Here is an 18,811-nt window from a genome sequence, read left to right as displayed (position 1 = left end):
CTGTCATTGGCTTCATCAATAAGTGTATCGATGATGTCGTCCCCACAGTGACTGCACGTACATACCCCAACCAGAAACCATGGATTACAGGCAGCATCCGCACGGAGCTAAAGGCTAAGAGCTGCCATTTTCAAGGAGCGGGACTCCAACCCGGAAGCTTATAAGAAATCCCGCTATGCCCGCCGACGAACCATCAAACATGAAAAGAGCCAATACAGGACTAAGATCGAGTCGTACTTCACAAGCTGTGACGCTCACCGGATGTAGCAGGGCCTGCAAACCATTAGACTACAAAGGGAAGCACAACCGAGAGTTGCCCAGTGTCACAAGCCTACGGACGAGCTAAACTACCTCTATGCGCGCTTCGAGGAAAATAACACTGAAACATGCATGAGAGCACCACCTGTACCGGAAGACTGTGTGGTCACAGTCTAAGACCTTTAGACAGGTCAACATTCACAAGGCCAGACGGATTACCAGGGCGTACACTGCAAGCATGCACTGACCAACTAGCAAGTGTCTTCACTGACATTTTTCAACCTCTCCCTATCCGGGTCTGTAATACCAACATGTTTTAAGCAGATCACCATAGTGCCTGTGCTCAAGACAACTAAGGTAACCTGCCTAAATGACTACCGACCCGTAGCACTCATGTCTGTAGCCATGAAGTGCTTTGAAAAGCTGGTCAAGGCTCACATCAACACCATCATCCCAGAAACCCTAGACCCACTCCAATTTGCATACCGCCCCAACAGATCCACAGATGATGCAGTCTCTATTTGCACTCCACACTGCCCTTTCACACCTGGACAAAAGGAACACCTATGTGAGAATGCTATTCATTGACTATAGCTCAGCGTTCAACACCATAGGGCCATCAAAGCTCATTAATTTGCCTAAGACCCTGGGACTGAACACCTCCCTCTGCAAATGGATCCGGACTTCCTGATGGGCCGCCCCCAGGTGGTAAGGGAAGGAAACAACACATCCACCACGCTGATCCTCAACACAGGGGCCCCTCAGAGGTGTGTGCTGTACTCCCTGTTCACTCATGACTGCACAGCCAGGCACGACTCCAACACCATCATAACATTTGCCGATTACACAACAGTGGTAGGCCTGATCACCGACAACGACGAGACAGCCTATAGGGAGGAGGTCAGAGACCTGGCCATGTGGTGCAAGGACAACAACCTCTCCCCCAACGTAATCAAGACAAAGGAGATGATTGTGGACTACAGGAAAAAGAGGACCGAGCACGCCCCCATTCTCATCGACAGGGCTGCAGTGGAGCGGGTCGAGAGCTTCAAGTTCCTTGGTGTCCACATCACCAACAAACTATCATGATCCAAACACACCATGTCAGTCGTGAAGTAGGCATTACAAACCTATTCCCCCTCAGGAGACTGAAAAGATTTGTCATGGGTCCTCAGATCCTCAAAAGGTTCTACAGCTGCACCATCGAGAGCGGTTGCATCACTGCCTGGTATGGCAACTGCTTGGCCTCCGACCGCAGGGTGCTACAGAGGGTAGTGCGTACGTCCCAGTACATCACTGGGGCCAAGCTTCCTGTCATCCAGGACCTCTAAACCAGGCAGTGTCAGAGGTAGGCCCTGAAAATTGTCAAAGACTCCAGTACTGCTTTAATTACTTGTTACTTTTATCTCGTATTCTTATCTGTATTTTTTGGAACTGCACTGTCAGTTAGGGTCTCGTAAGTAAGCATTTCACTGTAAGGTCTACAACTGTTGTATTCGGCGCATGTGACTAATAACATTTGATTTGATGATCCATTTGTTCTGTGACTGTCCAAGCTTACATACCTTTTGGCATAAGGTATACCTGCAAATTCTGCTTTGCTTTTACTGAATATCACTAAGGATATATGATCGACTGAGAAGCTCATGTTTAAACTGGCTAAAAGTTGCTCTAGCCACAGCCAAGAGTCATAATGAGACGCTGGAGGGAGAAGGACCCTCCCTCGTATAAGGAATGGTACATAGCCTTGGCAGAAACAGCTTCATATGAAAGATTCATTTTATAAAATGAATGGTAAACTCGATAACTCTGCGGACATTTTCTCCGAGATAGAAAGAGATTACAATCTGTAAAGGCCTGATAGACTACAGACATACATAGACGACTGGTAGGGGTACGGCCTTTTCTTCCGTTATAATAGTTGTTATGTGGGTGAAAACCGATAAGGTTGTTTCCTTTTCCCATCTTCTTTACTGTCCGGTGCCAGTCGGGGGATTGGACACACATACCCATTCAAATGAGTGGCTGGGTGTGTCCGCACTTTTGATTGGTACTGTATATTAATCTGACAAGTTATTGTTTAGTGCTAAATGTAATTCAATTGCATTGTTATATTGTGAAAGGACACAAACTGATTACAATATATATATATATATATATATATATATATAACCTACCGGTCAACAGCCAGAAAATACATCAATTTCATCAAAAGCTCCATTTAATGAATTGACTATAAAAACACGTGGGCGGCAGGTCAGAGCTTGTGTCAATTTCTTCCCATTGCTACTTAATTTCACTCAGGAATTGAATTCATTGAACTGTATTTCCCCCTGCTTCTCTCCTTCCTTCCCTCTCTCTGCACCCTCTCCTTTATTCCCTCCTGTCAGTTCCCTGTTGTATGGCACCCAGTGGTTGAGGAATGGGTGTGTGAGGCACAGCAGGTGAGGCTGGTATGGCATGGAGCTAGGAGCTGGGAGGCTGGTATGGCATGGAGCTAGGAGTTGGGAGGCTGGTATGGCATGGAGCTAGGAGGCTGGTATGGCATGGTGCTAGGAACTAGGAGGCTGGTATGGCATGGAGCAAGGAGGCTGGTATGGCATGGTGCTAGGAACTAGGAGGCTGGTATGGCATGGTGCTAGGAACTAGGAGGCTGGTATGGCATGGAGCTAGGAACTAGGAGGCTGGTATGGCATGGAGCTAGGAGCTGGGATGCTGGTATGGCATGGAGCTAGGAGCTGGGAGGCTGGTATGGCATGGAGCTAGGAGGCTGGTATGGCATGGTGCTAGGAGGCTGGTATGGCATGGTGCTAGGAGGCTGGTATGGCATGGAACTAGGAGGCTGGTATGGCATGGAACTAGGAGGCTGGTATGGCATGGAACTAGGAGGCTGGTATGGCATGGAACTAGGAGGCTGGTATGGCATGGAACTAGGAGGCTGGTATGGCATGGAACTAGGAGCTGGGATGCTGGTATGGCATGGAGCTAGGAGCTGGGAGGCTGGTATGGCATGGAGCTAGGAGCTGGGAGGCTGGTATGGCATGGAGCTAGGAGCTGGGATGCTGGTATGGCATGGAGCTAGGAGCTGGGAGGCTGGTATGGCATGGAGCTAGGAGGCTGGTATGGCATGGTGCTAGGAGGCTGGTATGGCATGGTGCTAGGAGGCTGGTATGGCATGGTGCTAGGAGGCTGGTATGGCATGGAACTAGGAGGCTGGTATGGCATGGAACTAGGAGGCTGGTATGGCATGGAACTAGGAGGCTGGTATGGCATGGAACTAGGAGGCTGGTATGGCATGGAACTAGGAGGCTGGTATGGCATGGAACTAGGAGTCTGATATGGCGTGGAGCTAGGAGGTTGGTATGGCATGGAACTAGAAACTGGGAGGCTGGTATGGCATGGAACTAGGAGCTAGGAGGCTGGTATGGCATGGTGCTAGGAGGCTGTTATGGCATGGAACTAGGAGGCTGGTATGGCATGGAACTAGGAGGCTGGTATGGCATGGAACTAGGAGACTGGTATGGCATGGAACTAGGAGTCTGGTATGGCATGGAGCTGGGAGGCTGGTATGGAATGGTGCTAGGAGGCTGGTATGGCATGGTGCTAGGAGGCTGGTATGGCATGGAACTAGGAGCTGGGAGGCTGGTATGGAATGGTGCTAGGAGGCTGGTATGGCATGGTGCTAGGAAGCTGGTATGGCATGGAACTAGGAGCTGGGAGGCTGGTATGGCATGGTGCTAGGAGGCTGGTATGGCATGGAACTAGGAGGCTGGTATGGCATGGAACTAGGAGGCTGGTATGGCATGGAACTAGGAGGCTGGTATGGCATGGAACTAGGAGGCTGGTATGGCATGGAACTAGGAGGCTGGTATGGCATGGAACTAGGAGTCTGATATGGCGTGGAGCTAGGAGGTTGGTATGGCATGGAACTAGAAACTGGGAGGCTGGTATGGCATGGAACTAGGAGCTAGGAGGCTGGTATGGCATGGAACTAGGAGGCTGGTATGGCATGGAACTAGGAGGCTGGTATGGCATGGAACTAGGAGGCTGGTATGGCATGGAACTAGGAGACTGGTATGGCATGGAACTAGGAGTCTGGTATGACATGGAGCTGGGAGGCTGGTATGGAATGGTGCTAGGAGGCTGGTATGGCATGGTGCTAGGAGGCTGGTATGGCATGGAACTAGGAGCTGGGAGGCTGGTATGGAATGGTGCTAGGAGGCTAGTATGGCATGGTGCTAGGAAGCTGGTATGGCATGGAACTAGGACCTGGGAGGCTGGTATGGGATGGTGCTAGGAGGCTGGTATGGCATGGAGCTAGGAGCTGGGAAGCTGGTATGGCATGGAGCTAGGAGGCTGGTATGGCATGGAGCTAGGAGCTGGGATGCTGGTATGGCATGGAGCTAGGAGCTGGGATGCTGGTATGGCATGGAGCTAGGAGCTGGGATGCTGGTATGGCATGGAGCTAGGAGCTGGGAGGCTGGTATGGCATGGAGCTAGGAGGCTGGTATGGCATGGTGCTAGGAGGCTGGTATGGCATGGTGCTAGGAGGCTGGTATGGCATGGTGCTAGGAGGCTGGTATGGCATGGAACTAGGAGGCTGGTATGGCATGGTGCTAGGAGGCTGGTATGGCATGGAACTAGGAGGCTGGTATGGCATGGAACTAGGAGGCTGGTATGGCATGGAACTAGGAGGCTGGTATGGCATGGAACTAGGAGGCTGGTATGGCATGGAACTAGGAGGCTGGTATGGCATGGAACTAGGAGTCTGATATGGCGTGGAGCTAGGAGGTTGGTATGGCATGGAACTAGAAACTGGGAGGCTGGTATGGCATGGAACTAGGAGCTAGGAGGCTGGTATGGCATGGTGCTAGGAGGCTGGTATGGCATGGAACTAGGAGGCTGGTATGGCATGGAACTAGGAGGCTGGTATGGCATGGAACTAGGAGACTGGTATGGCATGGAACTAGGAGTCTGGTATGGCATGGAGCTGGGAGGCTGGTATGGAATGGTGCTAGGAGGCTGGTATGGCATGGTGCTAGGAGGCTGGTATGGCATGGAACTAGGAGCTGGGAGGCTGGTATGGAATGGTGCTAGGAGGCTGGTATGGCATGGTGCTAGGAAGCTGGTATGGCATGGAACTAGGAGCTGGGAGGCTGGTATGGCATGGTGCTAGGAGGCTGGTATGGCATGGAGCTAGGAGCTGGGAAGCTGGTATGGCATGGAGCTAGGAGGCTGGTATGGCATGGAGCTAGGAGCTGGGATGCTGGTATGGCATGGAGCTGGGAGGCTGGTATGGCATGGTGCTAGGAGGCTGGTATGGCATGGTGCTAGGAGGCTGGTAAGGCATGGAACTAGGAGTCTGGTATGGCATGGAGCTAGGAGCTGGGAGGCTGGTATGGAATGGTGCTAGGAGGCTGGTATGGCATGGTGCTAGGAGGCTGGTATGGCATGGTGCTAGGAGGCTGGTATGGCATGGTGCTAGGAGGCTGGTAAAGGCATGGAACTAGGAGGCTGGTAAAGGCATGGAACTAGGAGGCTGGTATGGCATGGAGCTAGGAGCTAGGAGGCTGGTATGGCATGGAACTAGGAGGCTGGTATGGCATGGAACTAGGAGTCTGGTATGGCATGGAGCTAGGAGCTGGGAGGCTGGTATGGAATGGTGCTAGGAGGCTGGTATGGCATGGAACTAGGAGCTGGGAGGCTGGTATGGAATGGTGCTAGGAGGCTGGTATGGCATGGTGCTAGGAAGCTGGTATGGCATGGAACTAGGAGCTGGGAGGCTGGTATGGCATGGTGCTAGGAGGCTGGTATGGCATGGTGCTAGGAGGCTGGTATGGCATGGTGCTAGGAGGCTGGTATGGCATGGAGCCAGGAGGCTGGTATGGCATGGAGCCGGGAGGCTGGTATGGCATGGAACTAGGAGCTGGGAGGCTGGTATGGCATGGAGCCGGGAGGCTGGTATGGCATGGAGCCGGGAGGCTGGTATGGCATGGAGCCGGGAGGCTGGTATGGCATGGAACTAGGAGCTGGGAGGCTGGTATGGCATGGAGCCGAGAGGCTGGTATGGCATGGAGCCGGGAGGCTGGTATGGCATGGAGCCGGGAGGCTGGTATGGCATGGAGCCGGGAGGCTGGTATGTCATGGAGCCGGGAGGCTGGTATGTCATGGAGCCGGGAGGCTGGTATGGCATGGAGCCGGGAGTCTGATATGGCATGGAACTGGGAGCTGGGAGGCTGGTATGGCATGGAGCCGGGAGTCTGATATGGCATGGAACTAGGAGCTGGGAGGCTGGTATGGCATGGGGCCGGGAGGCTGGTATGGCATGGAGCCGGGAGGCTGGTATGGCATGGAGCCGGGAGGCTGGTATGGCATGGAGCCGGGAGGCTGGTATGGCATGGAGCCGGGAGGCTGGTATGGCATGGAGCCGGGAGGCTGGTATGGCATGGAGCCGGGAGGCTGGTATGGCATGGAGCCGGGAGGCTGGTATGGCATGGAGCCGGGAGGCTGGTATGGCATGGAGCCGGGAGGCTGGTATGGCATGCAGCCGGGAGGCTGGTATGTCATGGAGCCGGGAGGCTGGTATGTCATGGAGCCGGGAGGCTGGTATGGCATGGAACTAGGAGCTGGGAGGCTGGTATGGCATGGAGCTAGGAGCTGGTAGGCTGGTATGGCATGGTGCTAGGAGGCTGGTAGGCTGGTATGGCATGGAGCTAGGAGGCTGGTATGGCATGGAACTAGGAGGCTGGTATGGCATGGAACTAGGAGGCTGGTATGGCATGGAACAAGGAGGCTGGTATGGCATGGAACTAGGAGGCTGGTATGGAGCCAGTTGCCCATCCCTGACCTAGAGAAACCCTTATTGTACAAAAGCACATCAGCATCATGTAATCTGTAATCCATGCGTTTTGTCTGATCGCATCTCAGTGTTCTCCAACCCTCACTGCCTCAGACCTGTCCGGATGGGGTGGAGGTCTGACAAAACAGTCAGTCAGAATAGGCATGGAACTAGGAGCTGGGAGGCTGGTATGGAATGGTGCTAGGAGGCTGGTATGGCATGGTGCTAGGAAGCTGGTATGGCATGGAACTAGGAGCTGGGAGGTTGGTATGGCATGGTGCTAAGAAACCAGCTCTATTCTGATATTTATTTCAACTGAGAAATAAATATAATTGCACCTGGGATCCTCTTTAGTAGCAACCTTAAAGTCTGCTTTCACAGAGGGTTGCGTATCGAAATATGAGCTTATAGGAAGACTTATTTCACTCCACACATCAACCACTGTTTGAGGAGCATGCAGCCTCTTGCTGAGTGACAGGTGATACTTCACCTAAACTCTGTAACATGGCTTCTCCAACCCTGTTCCTGAGCCGCGTGGGGTAATACAGTAGGGGGAGGAGCAGCCTGAGGTAATACAGTAGGGGGAGGAGCAGCCTGAGGTAATACAGTAGGGGGAGGAGCAGCCTGAGGTAATACAGTAGGGGGAGGAGCAGCGTGGGGTAATACAGTAGGGGGAGGAGCAGCCTGAGGTAATACAGTAGGGGGAGGAGCAGCGTGAGGTAATACAGTAGGGGGAGGAGCAGCCTGAGGTAATACAGTAGGGGGAGGAGCAGCCTGAGGTAATACAGTAGGGGGAGGAGCATGCAGCCTCTTGCTGAGCGACAGGTGATACTTCACCTAAACTCTGTAACATGGCTTCTCCAACCCTGTTCCTGAGCCGCGTGGGGTAATACAGTAGGGGGATGTGCAGCCTGAGGTAATACAGTAGGGGGAGGAGCAGCCTGAGGTAATACAGTAGGGGGATGTGCAGCCTGAGGTAATACAGTAGGGGGATGTGCAGCCTGAGGTAATACAGTAGGGGGAGGAGCAGCCTGAGGTAATACAGTAGGGGGAGGAGCAGCGTGAGGTAATACAGTAGGGGGAGGAGCAGCCTGAGGTAATACAGTAGGGGGAGGAGCAGCCTGAGGTAATACAGTAGGGGGAGGAGCAGCCTGAGGTAATACAGTAGGGGAGGAGCAGCCTGAGGTAATACAGTAGGGGGAGGAGCAGCCTGAGGTAATACAGTAGGGGGAGGAGCAGCCTGAGGTAATACAGTAGGGGGAGGAGCAGCCTGAGGTAATACAGTAGGGGGAGGAGCAGCCTGAGGTAATACAGTAGGGGGAGGAGCATGCAGCCTCTTGCTGAGCGACAGGTGATATTTCACCTAAACTCTGTAACATGGCTTCTCCAACCCTGTTCCTGCAGCTACCAAGAGTTCAACTTTGGAAACAAAGTGAAATCTGTTTGGGAACATCAATTGTAACTTGTTTTCACAATAAAACATATTACATTAAACTGTTCAAAGCCCCACTCTCTGCACGCTGGAGAAAGGAATGAAGGAGAGTGAGGAGATGAAAACGCACAGTGGTGAGATTCTGTAGCTAAAGTTAGTGTCAGCCTATTAATTATGAAGATAAAAAAATGCCCTATTACTAGACTTTTATAAATCAAATAGCAATTGAAGACGCCCTGCACAATCAACAAACCAACAGCCTCACCTAGGCCTATAAGTCCACACGCAAAAGGCTAGACCAAGTAAGTAACGAAGACATCTTAAATCTGTTTTTCTTCCGTGCGTAGGCTATTATTAACCCTAACCCTATCTATTATATAACGGCACAAGCATTATTTTTAATTGCGTTTTTTGGGGGTGGGATAAACAGGCCTAATGCGTATGCATACATTCCAATATGCATATGGTGTTTTGAATTAATACTCACCATTTCATTGTGTTCGGCTTTGAAACATCCAGAACGACCATGTTCTCCCCTCAGTTTTAACCGGTTGTTGAACTGCTTTGAATTGATCATCACAGTAAGGTGAGTTTTAAAAGCATGATACTGTTTTGATGATGTGTTGATGTGATTTTTGATTGACAATAGAGCGCTGAGTACCAGGCCATTAGTGTCCTGAATGCATAAGAGGAGATTACCGTGACTCAACGGTCATGTGGAAGTTGACTGTGGTCATGACTGCCGGTGTGACGGTAATAAGGTCACTCACTGCAACAGCCACAGTATGTCACACACACACAGAGAGAGAGACAGAGACACACACAGCGACAGAGACAGAGACACACACAGTGACAGAGACACACACAGTGACAGAGACACACACAGTGACACACACAGTGACAGAGACACACAGTGACAGAGACAGAGAGAGTGTTTCTCAAAATGCATACTGCCGTGCTCGGAGCACGGGTCCAAATCAAAGTATGTGAAACGGAGCACGATTTCTTGAAATCAACGAAGGCAATTATTTCAGCTGAAGCGAGAGAAAATACACTACAACTTCGGAATGAAATGTTGCCTATTCACATCTCATATGTTGCCTGACTACAATATTTTATCTTGATACGTTAATACATGCGGTGTTAATAAATACTCCGGTGGCCATTTGATTAATTGTTCAGCAGTCTTATGTCTTGGAGGTAGAAGCTGTTAAGGAGCCTTTTGGTCCTAGACTTGGCGCCTTGGTACCACTTGCCATGGGGTAGCAGAGAGAAGTCTGACTTGGGTCTTGGGTCTGACAATTTTTGGGGCCTTCTTCTGACACCGCCTAGTATATAGGTCCTGGATGGCAGGAAGCGTGGCCCCAGTGACGTACTGGGCCGTATGCACTACCCTATGTAGCTCCTTACAGTCAGATGCCGAGCAGTTGCCATACCAGGCGGTGATGTAACCGGTCAGGATGCTCTCGATGATGCAGCTGTAGAACCTTTTAGAACCATGCCAAATCTTTTCAGTATCCTGAGGGGGAAAAGGTTTTGTTGTGCTCTCTTCAGGACTGTCTTGGTGTGTTTGGAGCATGATAGATCGTTGGTGATGTGGACACCAAGGAACTTGAAACTCTCGACCCGCTCCACTACAGCCCCGTTGATGAGAATGGGGGCCTGTTCGGTCCTCCCTTTCCTATAGTCCACGATCAGCTCCTTTGTCTTGCTCACACTGAGGGAGAAGTTGTTGTATTGGCACCAAACTGCCTGGTCTCTGACATCCTCCATATAGGCTGTCAAATTTTATTTGTCACATACAAATGGTTAGCAGATGTTAATGCGAGTGTAGAGAAATGCTTGTGCTTCTAGTTCCGAAAATGCAATACAGTAGAGGGAGGAGCAGCGTAAGGTAATACAGTAGGGGGAGGAGCAGCGTGAGGTAATACAGTAGAGGGCGGAGCAGCGTAAGGTAATACAGTAGGGGGAGGAGCAGCGTGAGGTAATACAGTAGAGGGAGGAGCAGCGTAAGGTAATACAGTAGGGGGAGGAGCAGCGTGAGGTAATACAGTAGAGGGAGGAGCAGCGTAAGGTAATACAGTAGGGGGAGGAGCAGCGTGAGGTAATACAGTAGGAGGAGGAGCAGCGTAAGGTAATACAGTAGGGGGAGGAGCAGCGTGAGGTAATACAGTAGAGGGAGGAGCAGCGTAAGGTAATACAGTAGGGGGAGGAGCAGCGTGAGGTAATACAGTAGAGGGAGGAGCAGCGTAAGGTAATACAGTAGGGGGAGGAGCAGCGTGAGGTAATACAGTAGAGGGAGGAGCAGCGTTAGGTAATACAGTAGGGGGGAGATGCAGCGTGAGGTAATACAGTAGGGGGAGGAGCAGCGTGAGGTAATACAGTAGAGGGAGGCGCAGCGTGAGGTAATACAGTAGAGGGAGGCGCAGCGTGAGGTAATACAGTAGAGGGAGGCGCAGCGTGAGGTAATACAGTAGAGGGAGGAGCAGCGTGAGGTAATACAGTAGGAGGAGGAGCAGCGTAAGGTAATACAGTAGGGGGAGGAGCAGCGTGAGGTAATACAGTAGGAGGAGGAGCAGCGTGAGGTAATACAGTAGGGGGAGGAGCAGCGTGAGGTAATACAGTAGGAGGAGGAGCAGCGTGAGGTAATACAGTAGGAGGAGGAGCAGCGTAAGGTAATACAGTAGAGGGGAGGAGCAGCGTGAGGTAATACAGTAGGAGGAGGAGCAGCGTGAGGTAATACAGTAGGAGGAGGAGCAGCGTGAGGTAATACAGTAGGGGGAGGAGCAGCGTGAGGTAATACAGTAGAAGGAGGAGCAGCGTGAGGTAATACAGTAGAGGGGAGGAGCAGCGTGAGGTAATACAGTAGAGGGGAGGAGCAGCGTGAGGTAATACAGTAGGAGGAGGAGCAGCGTGAGGTAATACAGTAGGGGGAGGAGCAGCGTGAGGTAATACAGTAGAGGGAGGCGCAGCGTGAGGTAAAGCAGGGCTCTTTGGTGTCAACAGGTAAAGCATCAGACTTCCACAATAAGCAGACCTCAAGAGACAAGACACTTCTGTCTTAAAAGGATTTATGTCCATTTAGTATGGTGCCCAAGAAAGCTCACTCAACTAGACACACACACAACCTCTCTGGAGAGCCTCCTCCCAATCCAGTTGAATTCCTGCCTGACATTACAAACAGACTGGCCATTACATGGACGCACCCATCTGGCCTCGACAATCCCATCCATATGTTCTAGAGATGTGGAAACCTCCAATACATATGTGATTGTGAGTAGCCTATATGAAGGGGTCTTGAGGGTGAAGGGCGTCTGGTGTTCAACATCAACAGATCAAAATGGCTTCCTATTCCTTTCAAGAAAGTCTTCACCCCTTGAATTTTTACACATTTTGTTGATTGTTTGTCACTGGCCTACACACACAGCCCAGAATGTCAAAGTGGGATGCTTTTTGAAATGTTTACAAATTCATTAAAAAGAAAAAGCTGAAATGTCTTGAGTCAATAAGTATGATTGGTGAAATTCACTGAAAACCCTCACTAACACACGGTTATATTTACATTATTGCAAATATCCTGTAGCCCACTACCACCAATCAACCAACATTATAGACTAATATTCCATTTCGGTTGTTGCAGGATTTTGTTGTGACAATATAGGTCAAATTAAAGTAAGTAGTGCTCACGAGTGAAAAAGGTTCCCCGAAAATGGTGCACAATTGTGTACTGCGTCATCTATTTCAGATGATTTTGTAAATATATTTTTGCAATTTCTTTGATACATGAAGATAGGAGTTGGGTAGTGTTAGTAGATACAGGTATGTGGGGTTAAGGATAACAGGGGGTAGTTATGTTATGCCAACAGTCCCATATAGCAGGGGTCTCTAACCTTAATAAGAACCACAGAGGTGCACATGAACTCTGAGCAATACACACACATGCAATGGACAACACACAACATACAGACGTAACACAGCATCCAAGGCAAAGTCATGACCACACAAACCCACAGGCAGCAATAACACACACACACACAAATAAAGGAAGAAACTATTAGACACACACACACCACACCGTTCCAGGAAAGGTGAGGGTGGTCAGGATGCGGTGCGGTGGCTAACCATAACGGAAGAACCTCATATTGAAAAGGGGAGCAGGGATCGTTTGTATCAATCAGCGTTAATCTGGCCTTAATGTGTTTATTAAAGACAACATGAACTGTCATTTCCTAGCAGAAAACCTTTTTACCGGGGAACAACCTTAATCAAATAAACCCAGGCTCTGTACCATAATGTGCTTATTGTCATATGGTAATAACCACTGATTGAATACAATCATTTCCGATGACAGAAAACACACGCACGCAAGTGTGTGCGTGTGTATGCGTGTGTCAAGTTATAATGTCAGATTTCCAACCAGTCTTAATAAAGGCCTAGGTGGCTTGATGGAGAGAGAGGGTCAAGTCAAAATGCCTGGCAGAGAAAATAATTAATTACAAAAACCAATGACCAGGGGGAAAGACATTTAGAAACAAATGACCAAATTAATTAAAACATTAACAATGGAAGACATGCACAATTAAACCGGGGATGATGCGATCATGAATAAATGGTGGCGTCCTGTTGGGAAATGAATGAAGTGGGTTCTTCTTTTGTTTAGTCAATGACAGAGCTGAAATAGAGACCGATAGATAGATGCCTGGATTAGATGTAAATGCTTCTGTTACGGCTAGTCGAGTAAATGGAGTCTCATCTAATCTAAAACACACAAGCATTCCTGCTATCGACCGATTCGGATCTAAATTGTCTGCACAAATCAACCTGAGCTGCCAGACACAAAACTGAGCTGCCAGACAGAAAGTATAAACACAACCATAACCAATCTACAGTACATTGTAGCCTATATTTCTCTTGCAACTGTCACTCTGCTTGTTTCCCGGGCACAAAATGGTCACCTCATACCCCAAATGCTCCCTTACAACCCTGTTCCTGGATAACCACCGTCCTGTAGGTTTTCAATCCAGTCCCAGTTGTAACTGACCTGATTTATTTTAGCAAGCAACTCTTTTCTAGAAACAGGGGCACTAGATGAGGGTTGGAGCAAAAACCTAGAGGACGGTAGCTCTCCAGGAAGAGGGTTGGAGAGCCCTGCTATTGACACTGATTTGCAATCAGTCACCTGGCTTGGCACAAAATGACAGACGAGGCAGAGTGGGGAGGTCGCTGGCAGGGATCCAGCGGGGGGTAGGGTCAATGCCCGCATGAGGTGAAAGGTCACATCAGCTACACGCCATCCCAATGGTGCCAGGGGCCGGTTGGCGTGGTTTCACCAGACCCCTGTGGACCTTCGTAGTGAATGACTGCTAACAGCTGGGCGCTCCGCTAGCTCTGACATCGTGACCTCTGAACTGGGGCCGCGACGCTGCACCTGGCTTGATATGTCTGGCACACACCCACCTCTCCTCACAAACCGTACACACCCACCCATCTCTCCTCACATACCGTACACACCCACCCACCTCTCCTCACATACCGTACACACCCCCACCCACCTCTCCTCACATACCGTACACACCCCCACCCACCTCTCCTCACATACCGTACACACCCCCACCCACCTCTCCTCACATACCGTACACACACCCACCTCTCCTCACATACCGTACACACCCACCCACCTCTCCTCACATACCGTACACACCCACCCACCCACCTCTCCTCACATACCGTACACACACACCCACCCACCTCTCCTCACATACCGTACACACACACCCACCTCTCCTCACATACCGTACACACACACCCACCTCTCCTCACATACCATACACACACCCACCTCCTCACATACCGTACACACCCACCCACCCACCTCTCCTCACATACCGTACACACCCACCCACCCACCTCTCCTCACATACCGTACACACCCACCCACCCACCTCTCCTCACATACCGTACACACCCACCCACCCACCTCTCCTCACATACCGTACACACCCACCCACCCACCTCTCCTCACATACCGTACACACCCACCCACCTCTCCTCACATACCATACACACCCACCCACCTCTCCTCACATACCGTACACACCCACCCACCTCTCCTCACATACCTCTACACACCCACCCACCTCTCCTCACATACCGTACACACCCCCACCTCTCCTCACATACCGTACACACCCCCACCTCTCCTCACATACTGTACACACCCCCACCTCTCCTCACATACTGTACACACCCCCACCTCTCCTCACATACTGTACACACCCCCACCTCTCCTCACATACTGTACACACCCCCACCTCTCCTCACATACCGTACACACCCACCCACCTCTCCTCACATACTGTACACACCCCCACCTCTCCTCACATACTGTACACACCCCCACCTCTCCTCACATATTGTACACACCCCCACCTCTCCTCACATACTGTACACACAAACACACACACCCCTACTAGCCTATGTTTTTATTAAACTGGAAGTAAACCAAAACAAATGTTGCTTACAGAGTTAAAAGACTGATGACTAATAGTCTAACCAGGCACCACTCCAATCTGAGGTAGCCAACAAGATGGGCTGAAAGACACGTCGCCCTGTTAGCTCCGAGCACAAGTATTTCACAGTACCTTATATCCTGATGTAAACTGTATGTGACATATACATTGGATTTGTGAGTAACTGGAAGGACGGTGGAAGAAAGTTAGCTAAACCAGGATGTAGTTAGCTAAACCAGGATGTAGTTAGCTAAACCAGGATGTAGTTAGCTAAACCAGGATGTAGTTAGCTAAACCAGGATGTAGCCTAATGGCCCTCGCGGATGGACTACTTACCGGCGAGGAGGAAGGTGATGAGGCAGGTCTCTTTGGGCATGTAGAGTTTGAGGCGGGAGCCACTGAACACATATTCTACCACCGCCTCTGAGCGGCCCGCTCTCTGGAGGAAAGGCAGGAACTGCTTGGCCTTCTGTGTTTCCTGGAGAAGAAAGAAACATGTTCAGAGTAGCAGCTTCACCCTAGAAATGCAGATCTTCATGTCAATTGGATGGTCTGATAGTGGATCATACACCTCAGTCTTAGTCCATCCACTTCATATGCAGATGAGTAAATTAGGTTGACGTTCATTGCGTGGGGTTTCTCGGTAAGGGTGAACGGACCGATGATTTCACCATGACATTGCTAGGCCTCATCTCTCTTTCTCCCTTTCTGTTGAGTCACTGGCTTGATGGGTACACCAAGGCCAGAATTACAAGCGTGGCTAAATCATTGCTTATTCAGACAGGCTGATTAATCAATGGCAGAGAGAGAGAGAGAGAGAGAGTTATATTAATAAATACACAGCTAGGCAGGCAGGCCAATGCAGCCACAACAAACCAGGCTGTGACTCACTAGCACTCTCTCATGATTTAGATGTCGTGGGGTGGGGAGGTGTGTGTAGAGGAAGAGAGATGTGTTCTGGCAAAACAGATAGATGTACTGGGTGAGGAGGATGAGGAAATATATTGTTGACAAGGTGGAACTATTCCATCAAGCGCCAGGTAGCTCAGGATTGCAGGGTGCAAAGTCAACCTTGCTGTGGTGATTAAAGTTACTGGGCAGGAATCTAGCCCTACACTACACATTATTTCTCTGTTCAGATGAACTCTTAGGAGGGAGAAAGGTGGGCAATGGGAATAGGGAAACAGGTGAACACACACATATATACCAGCTGGGCTGGGGGGCAGGAGTCAGGAGGGACTGTGTTTATGTAACCTGTGTTGGGGGGTGAAGGGAGAGAGAGAGGAGAGAGAGAGCGAGAGCGAGTACCATATCCACTCAGCACCTTTGTATGTACTGTACACACACCCCACTGTACTCCATTATATATCCCCACTGTATTCTTCTCAATATAAACCCACTTCATCTACATAATCCCTCTCGGTAATATCTGTGTGTGTGTGTGTGTGTGTGTGTGTGTGTGTGTGTGTGTGTGTGTGTGTGTGTGTGTGTGTGTGTGTGTGTGTGTGCGCGCGCCACAGGCGGAGAGCTGAGGGGGGCGGTGGATCGGGCTGTTAGCTGCCATTTCTGTATTTTTATTAGAAAGCTCATTACATTAGCCCGGCCACTACAGCCTCCACAGCCCAGCTCTCCAGCCAAGAGGGAGCAGTACTTTAAGATGAAGAGACACACACACACACACTTGTTCTCCCTGACTGGCAGAAGTCATCAACAGATTGGCATGGTATCAAGGATCTATTCCTGGGCGGCTGTCAGTCGTCAGAGTGACGGGGAAACAAGCTGACATGTAAATGTGTCGTATCCCCTCTATGGCTGCAGTGAAACACAGAGAGGGCTGCTGAGAGAGATGGAGCGTCTTTAGAGAGGGGCTGGGCAAGAGCAACACACACAGGTACAGACAGAGAGAGACACACACACACCTCATTACACTGGAGAACAGCGTGTGTCTATGAGATCGTTAAACAATAACACACGTCCTTGACTAACTGCCCAGCCAATTAAAGCACGGACAAGTCGTCACGTAAAACAAAGACTTAAGGTGGACAGAATGAGAGGAAGGGAGTGTGTGTCCCCAGCCGTCATTCCTTTATGTGCTTTAACACACGTGGTCCATGGAAAGAGTGTGGAGAGAGAGAGAGAGGGAGAGTGTGGAGAGAGAGCGAGTGTGGAGAGAGAGCGAGTGTGGAGAGAGAGCGAGTGTGGAGAGAGAGCGAGTGTGGAGAGAGAGCGAGTGTGGAGAGAGAGCGAGTGTGGAGAGAGAGCGAGTGTGGAGAGAGAGAGAGAGAGAGAGTGTGGAGAGAGAGAGAGTGTGGAGAGAGTGTGGAGAGAGAGAGAGAGAGAGAGAGAGCGAGTGTGGAGAGAGAGAGAGCGAGTGTGGAGAGAGAGAGCGAGTGTGGAGAGAGAGAGAGCGAGTGTGGAGAGAGAGAGAGCGAGTGTGGAGAGAGAGAGAGCGAGTGTGGAGAGAGAGCGAGAGAGAGAGCGAGTGTGGAGAGAGAGCGAGAGAGAGAGCGAGTGTGGAGAGAGAGCGAGAGAGAGAGCGAGTGTGGAGAGAGAGCGAGTGTAGAGAGAGAGAGAGCGAGTGGAGAGAGAGAGAGAGAGCGAGTGTGGAGAGAGAGAGAGAGCGAGTGTGGAGAGAGAGAGAGAGCGAGTGTGGAGAGAGAGAGAGAGAGCGAGTGTGGAGAGAGAGAGAGAGAGCGAGTGTGGAGAGAGAGAGAGAGAGCGAGTGTGGAGAGAGAGAGAGAGAGAGAGAGAGAGAGCGAGTGGAGAGAGAGAGAGAGAGAGAGAGAGAGAGCGTGTGGAGAGAGAGAGAGAGAGAGAGAGCGAGTGTGGAGAGAGAGAGAGAGAGAGAGAGCGAGTGTGGAGAGAGAGAGAGAGAGAGAGAGCGAGTGTGGAGAGAGAGAGAGAGAGAGAGAGAGCGAGAGAGTGGAGAGAGAGAGAGAGAGAGAGAGCGAGTGTGGAGAGAGAGAGAGAGAGAGAGAGAGAGCGAGTGTGAGAGAGAGAGAGAGAGAGAGAGAGAGAGAGAGAGGGTGGAGAGAGAGAGAGAGAGAGAGCGAGGGTGGAGAGAGAGAGAGAGCGAGGGTGGAGAGAGAGAGAGAGAGAGAGTGTGGAGAGAGAGAGAGAGAGTGAGGAGAGAGAGAGAGAGAAAGAGAGAGAGAGCGAGTGTGGAGAGAGAGAGAGAGAGAGCGAGTGTGGAGAGAGTGGAGAGAGAGAGAGAGAGAGAGAGCGAGTGTGGAGAGAGAGAGAGAGAGCGAGCGAGTGGAGAGAGAGAGAGAGAGAGAGAGAGAGAGAGAGAGAGAGAGAGAGAGAGTGTGGAGAGAGAGAGAGAGAGAGAGAGAGAGAGCGAGTGTGGAGAGAGAGAGAGAGAGCGAGCGAGTGTGGAGAGAGAGAGAGAGAGAGAGCGAGTGTGGAGAGAGAGAGAGAGAGAGCGAGTGTGTGAGAGAGAGAGAGAGAGAGAGAGAGAGCGAGTGAGAGAGAGAGAGAGAGAGCGAGTGTGGAGAGAGAGAGAGAGAGAGAGAGAGCGAGTGTGGAGGAGAGAGAGAGAGAGAGAGAGAGCGAGTGTGGAGAGAGAGAGAGAGAGAGAGAGAGTGTGGAGAGAGAGAGAGAGAGAGAGTGTGAGAGAGAGAGAGAGAGAGCGAGTGAGAGAGAGAGAGAGAGAGAGAGCGAGTGTGGAGAGAGAGAGAGAGAGAGCGAGTGTGGAGAGAGAGAGAGAGAGCGAGTGTGGGAGAGAGAGAGAGAGAGAGCGAGTGGAGAGAGAGAGAGAGAGAGCGAGTGTGG

The 18,811-nt window shown here is 50.7% G+C and overlaps 1 protein-coding gene across 1 annotated transcript in view; it reads right to left on the bottom strand.

Moving 5' to 3' along the window:
* snd1 (staphylococcal nuclease and tudor domain containing 1) overlaps positions 1 to 18,811 on the bottom strand; it is a 368,696-nt gene that overhangs the window by 263,947 nt on the left and 85,938 nt on the right. Inside the window, exon 15 of the mRNA XM_065021501.1 lies at positions 15,374 to 15,515. Coding sequence (XP_064877573.1) covers positions 15,374 to 15,515 — 142 coding nt within the window. The remainder of the gene's footprint in view (positions 1 to 15,373; positions 15,516 to 18,811) is intronic.

The sequence above is a fragment of the Oncorhynchus nerka genome, linkage group LG8 (assembly GCF_034236695.1).
Source record: "Oncorhynchus nerka isolate Pitt River linkage group LG8, Oner_Uvic_2.0, whole genome shotgun sequence".
Classification (NCBI taxonomy): Eukaryota; Metazoa; Chordata; class Actinopteri; order Salmoniformes; family Salmonidae; genus Oncorhynchus; species Oncorhynchus nerka.
The sequence above is the reverse complement of the archived record's forward strand: the minus strand, read 5'-3'. Positions and strand labels throughout refer to the sequence as shown.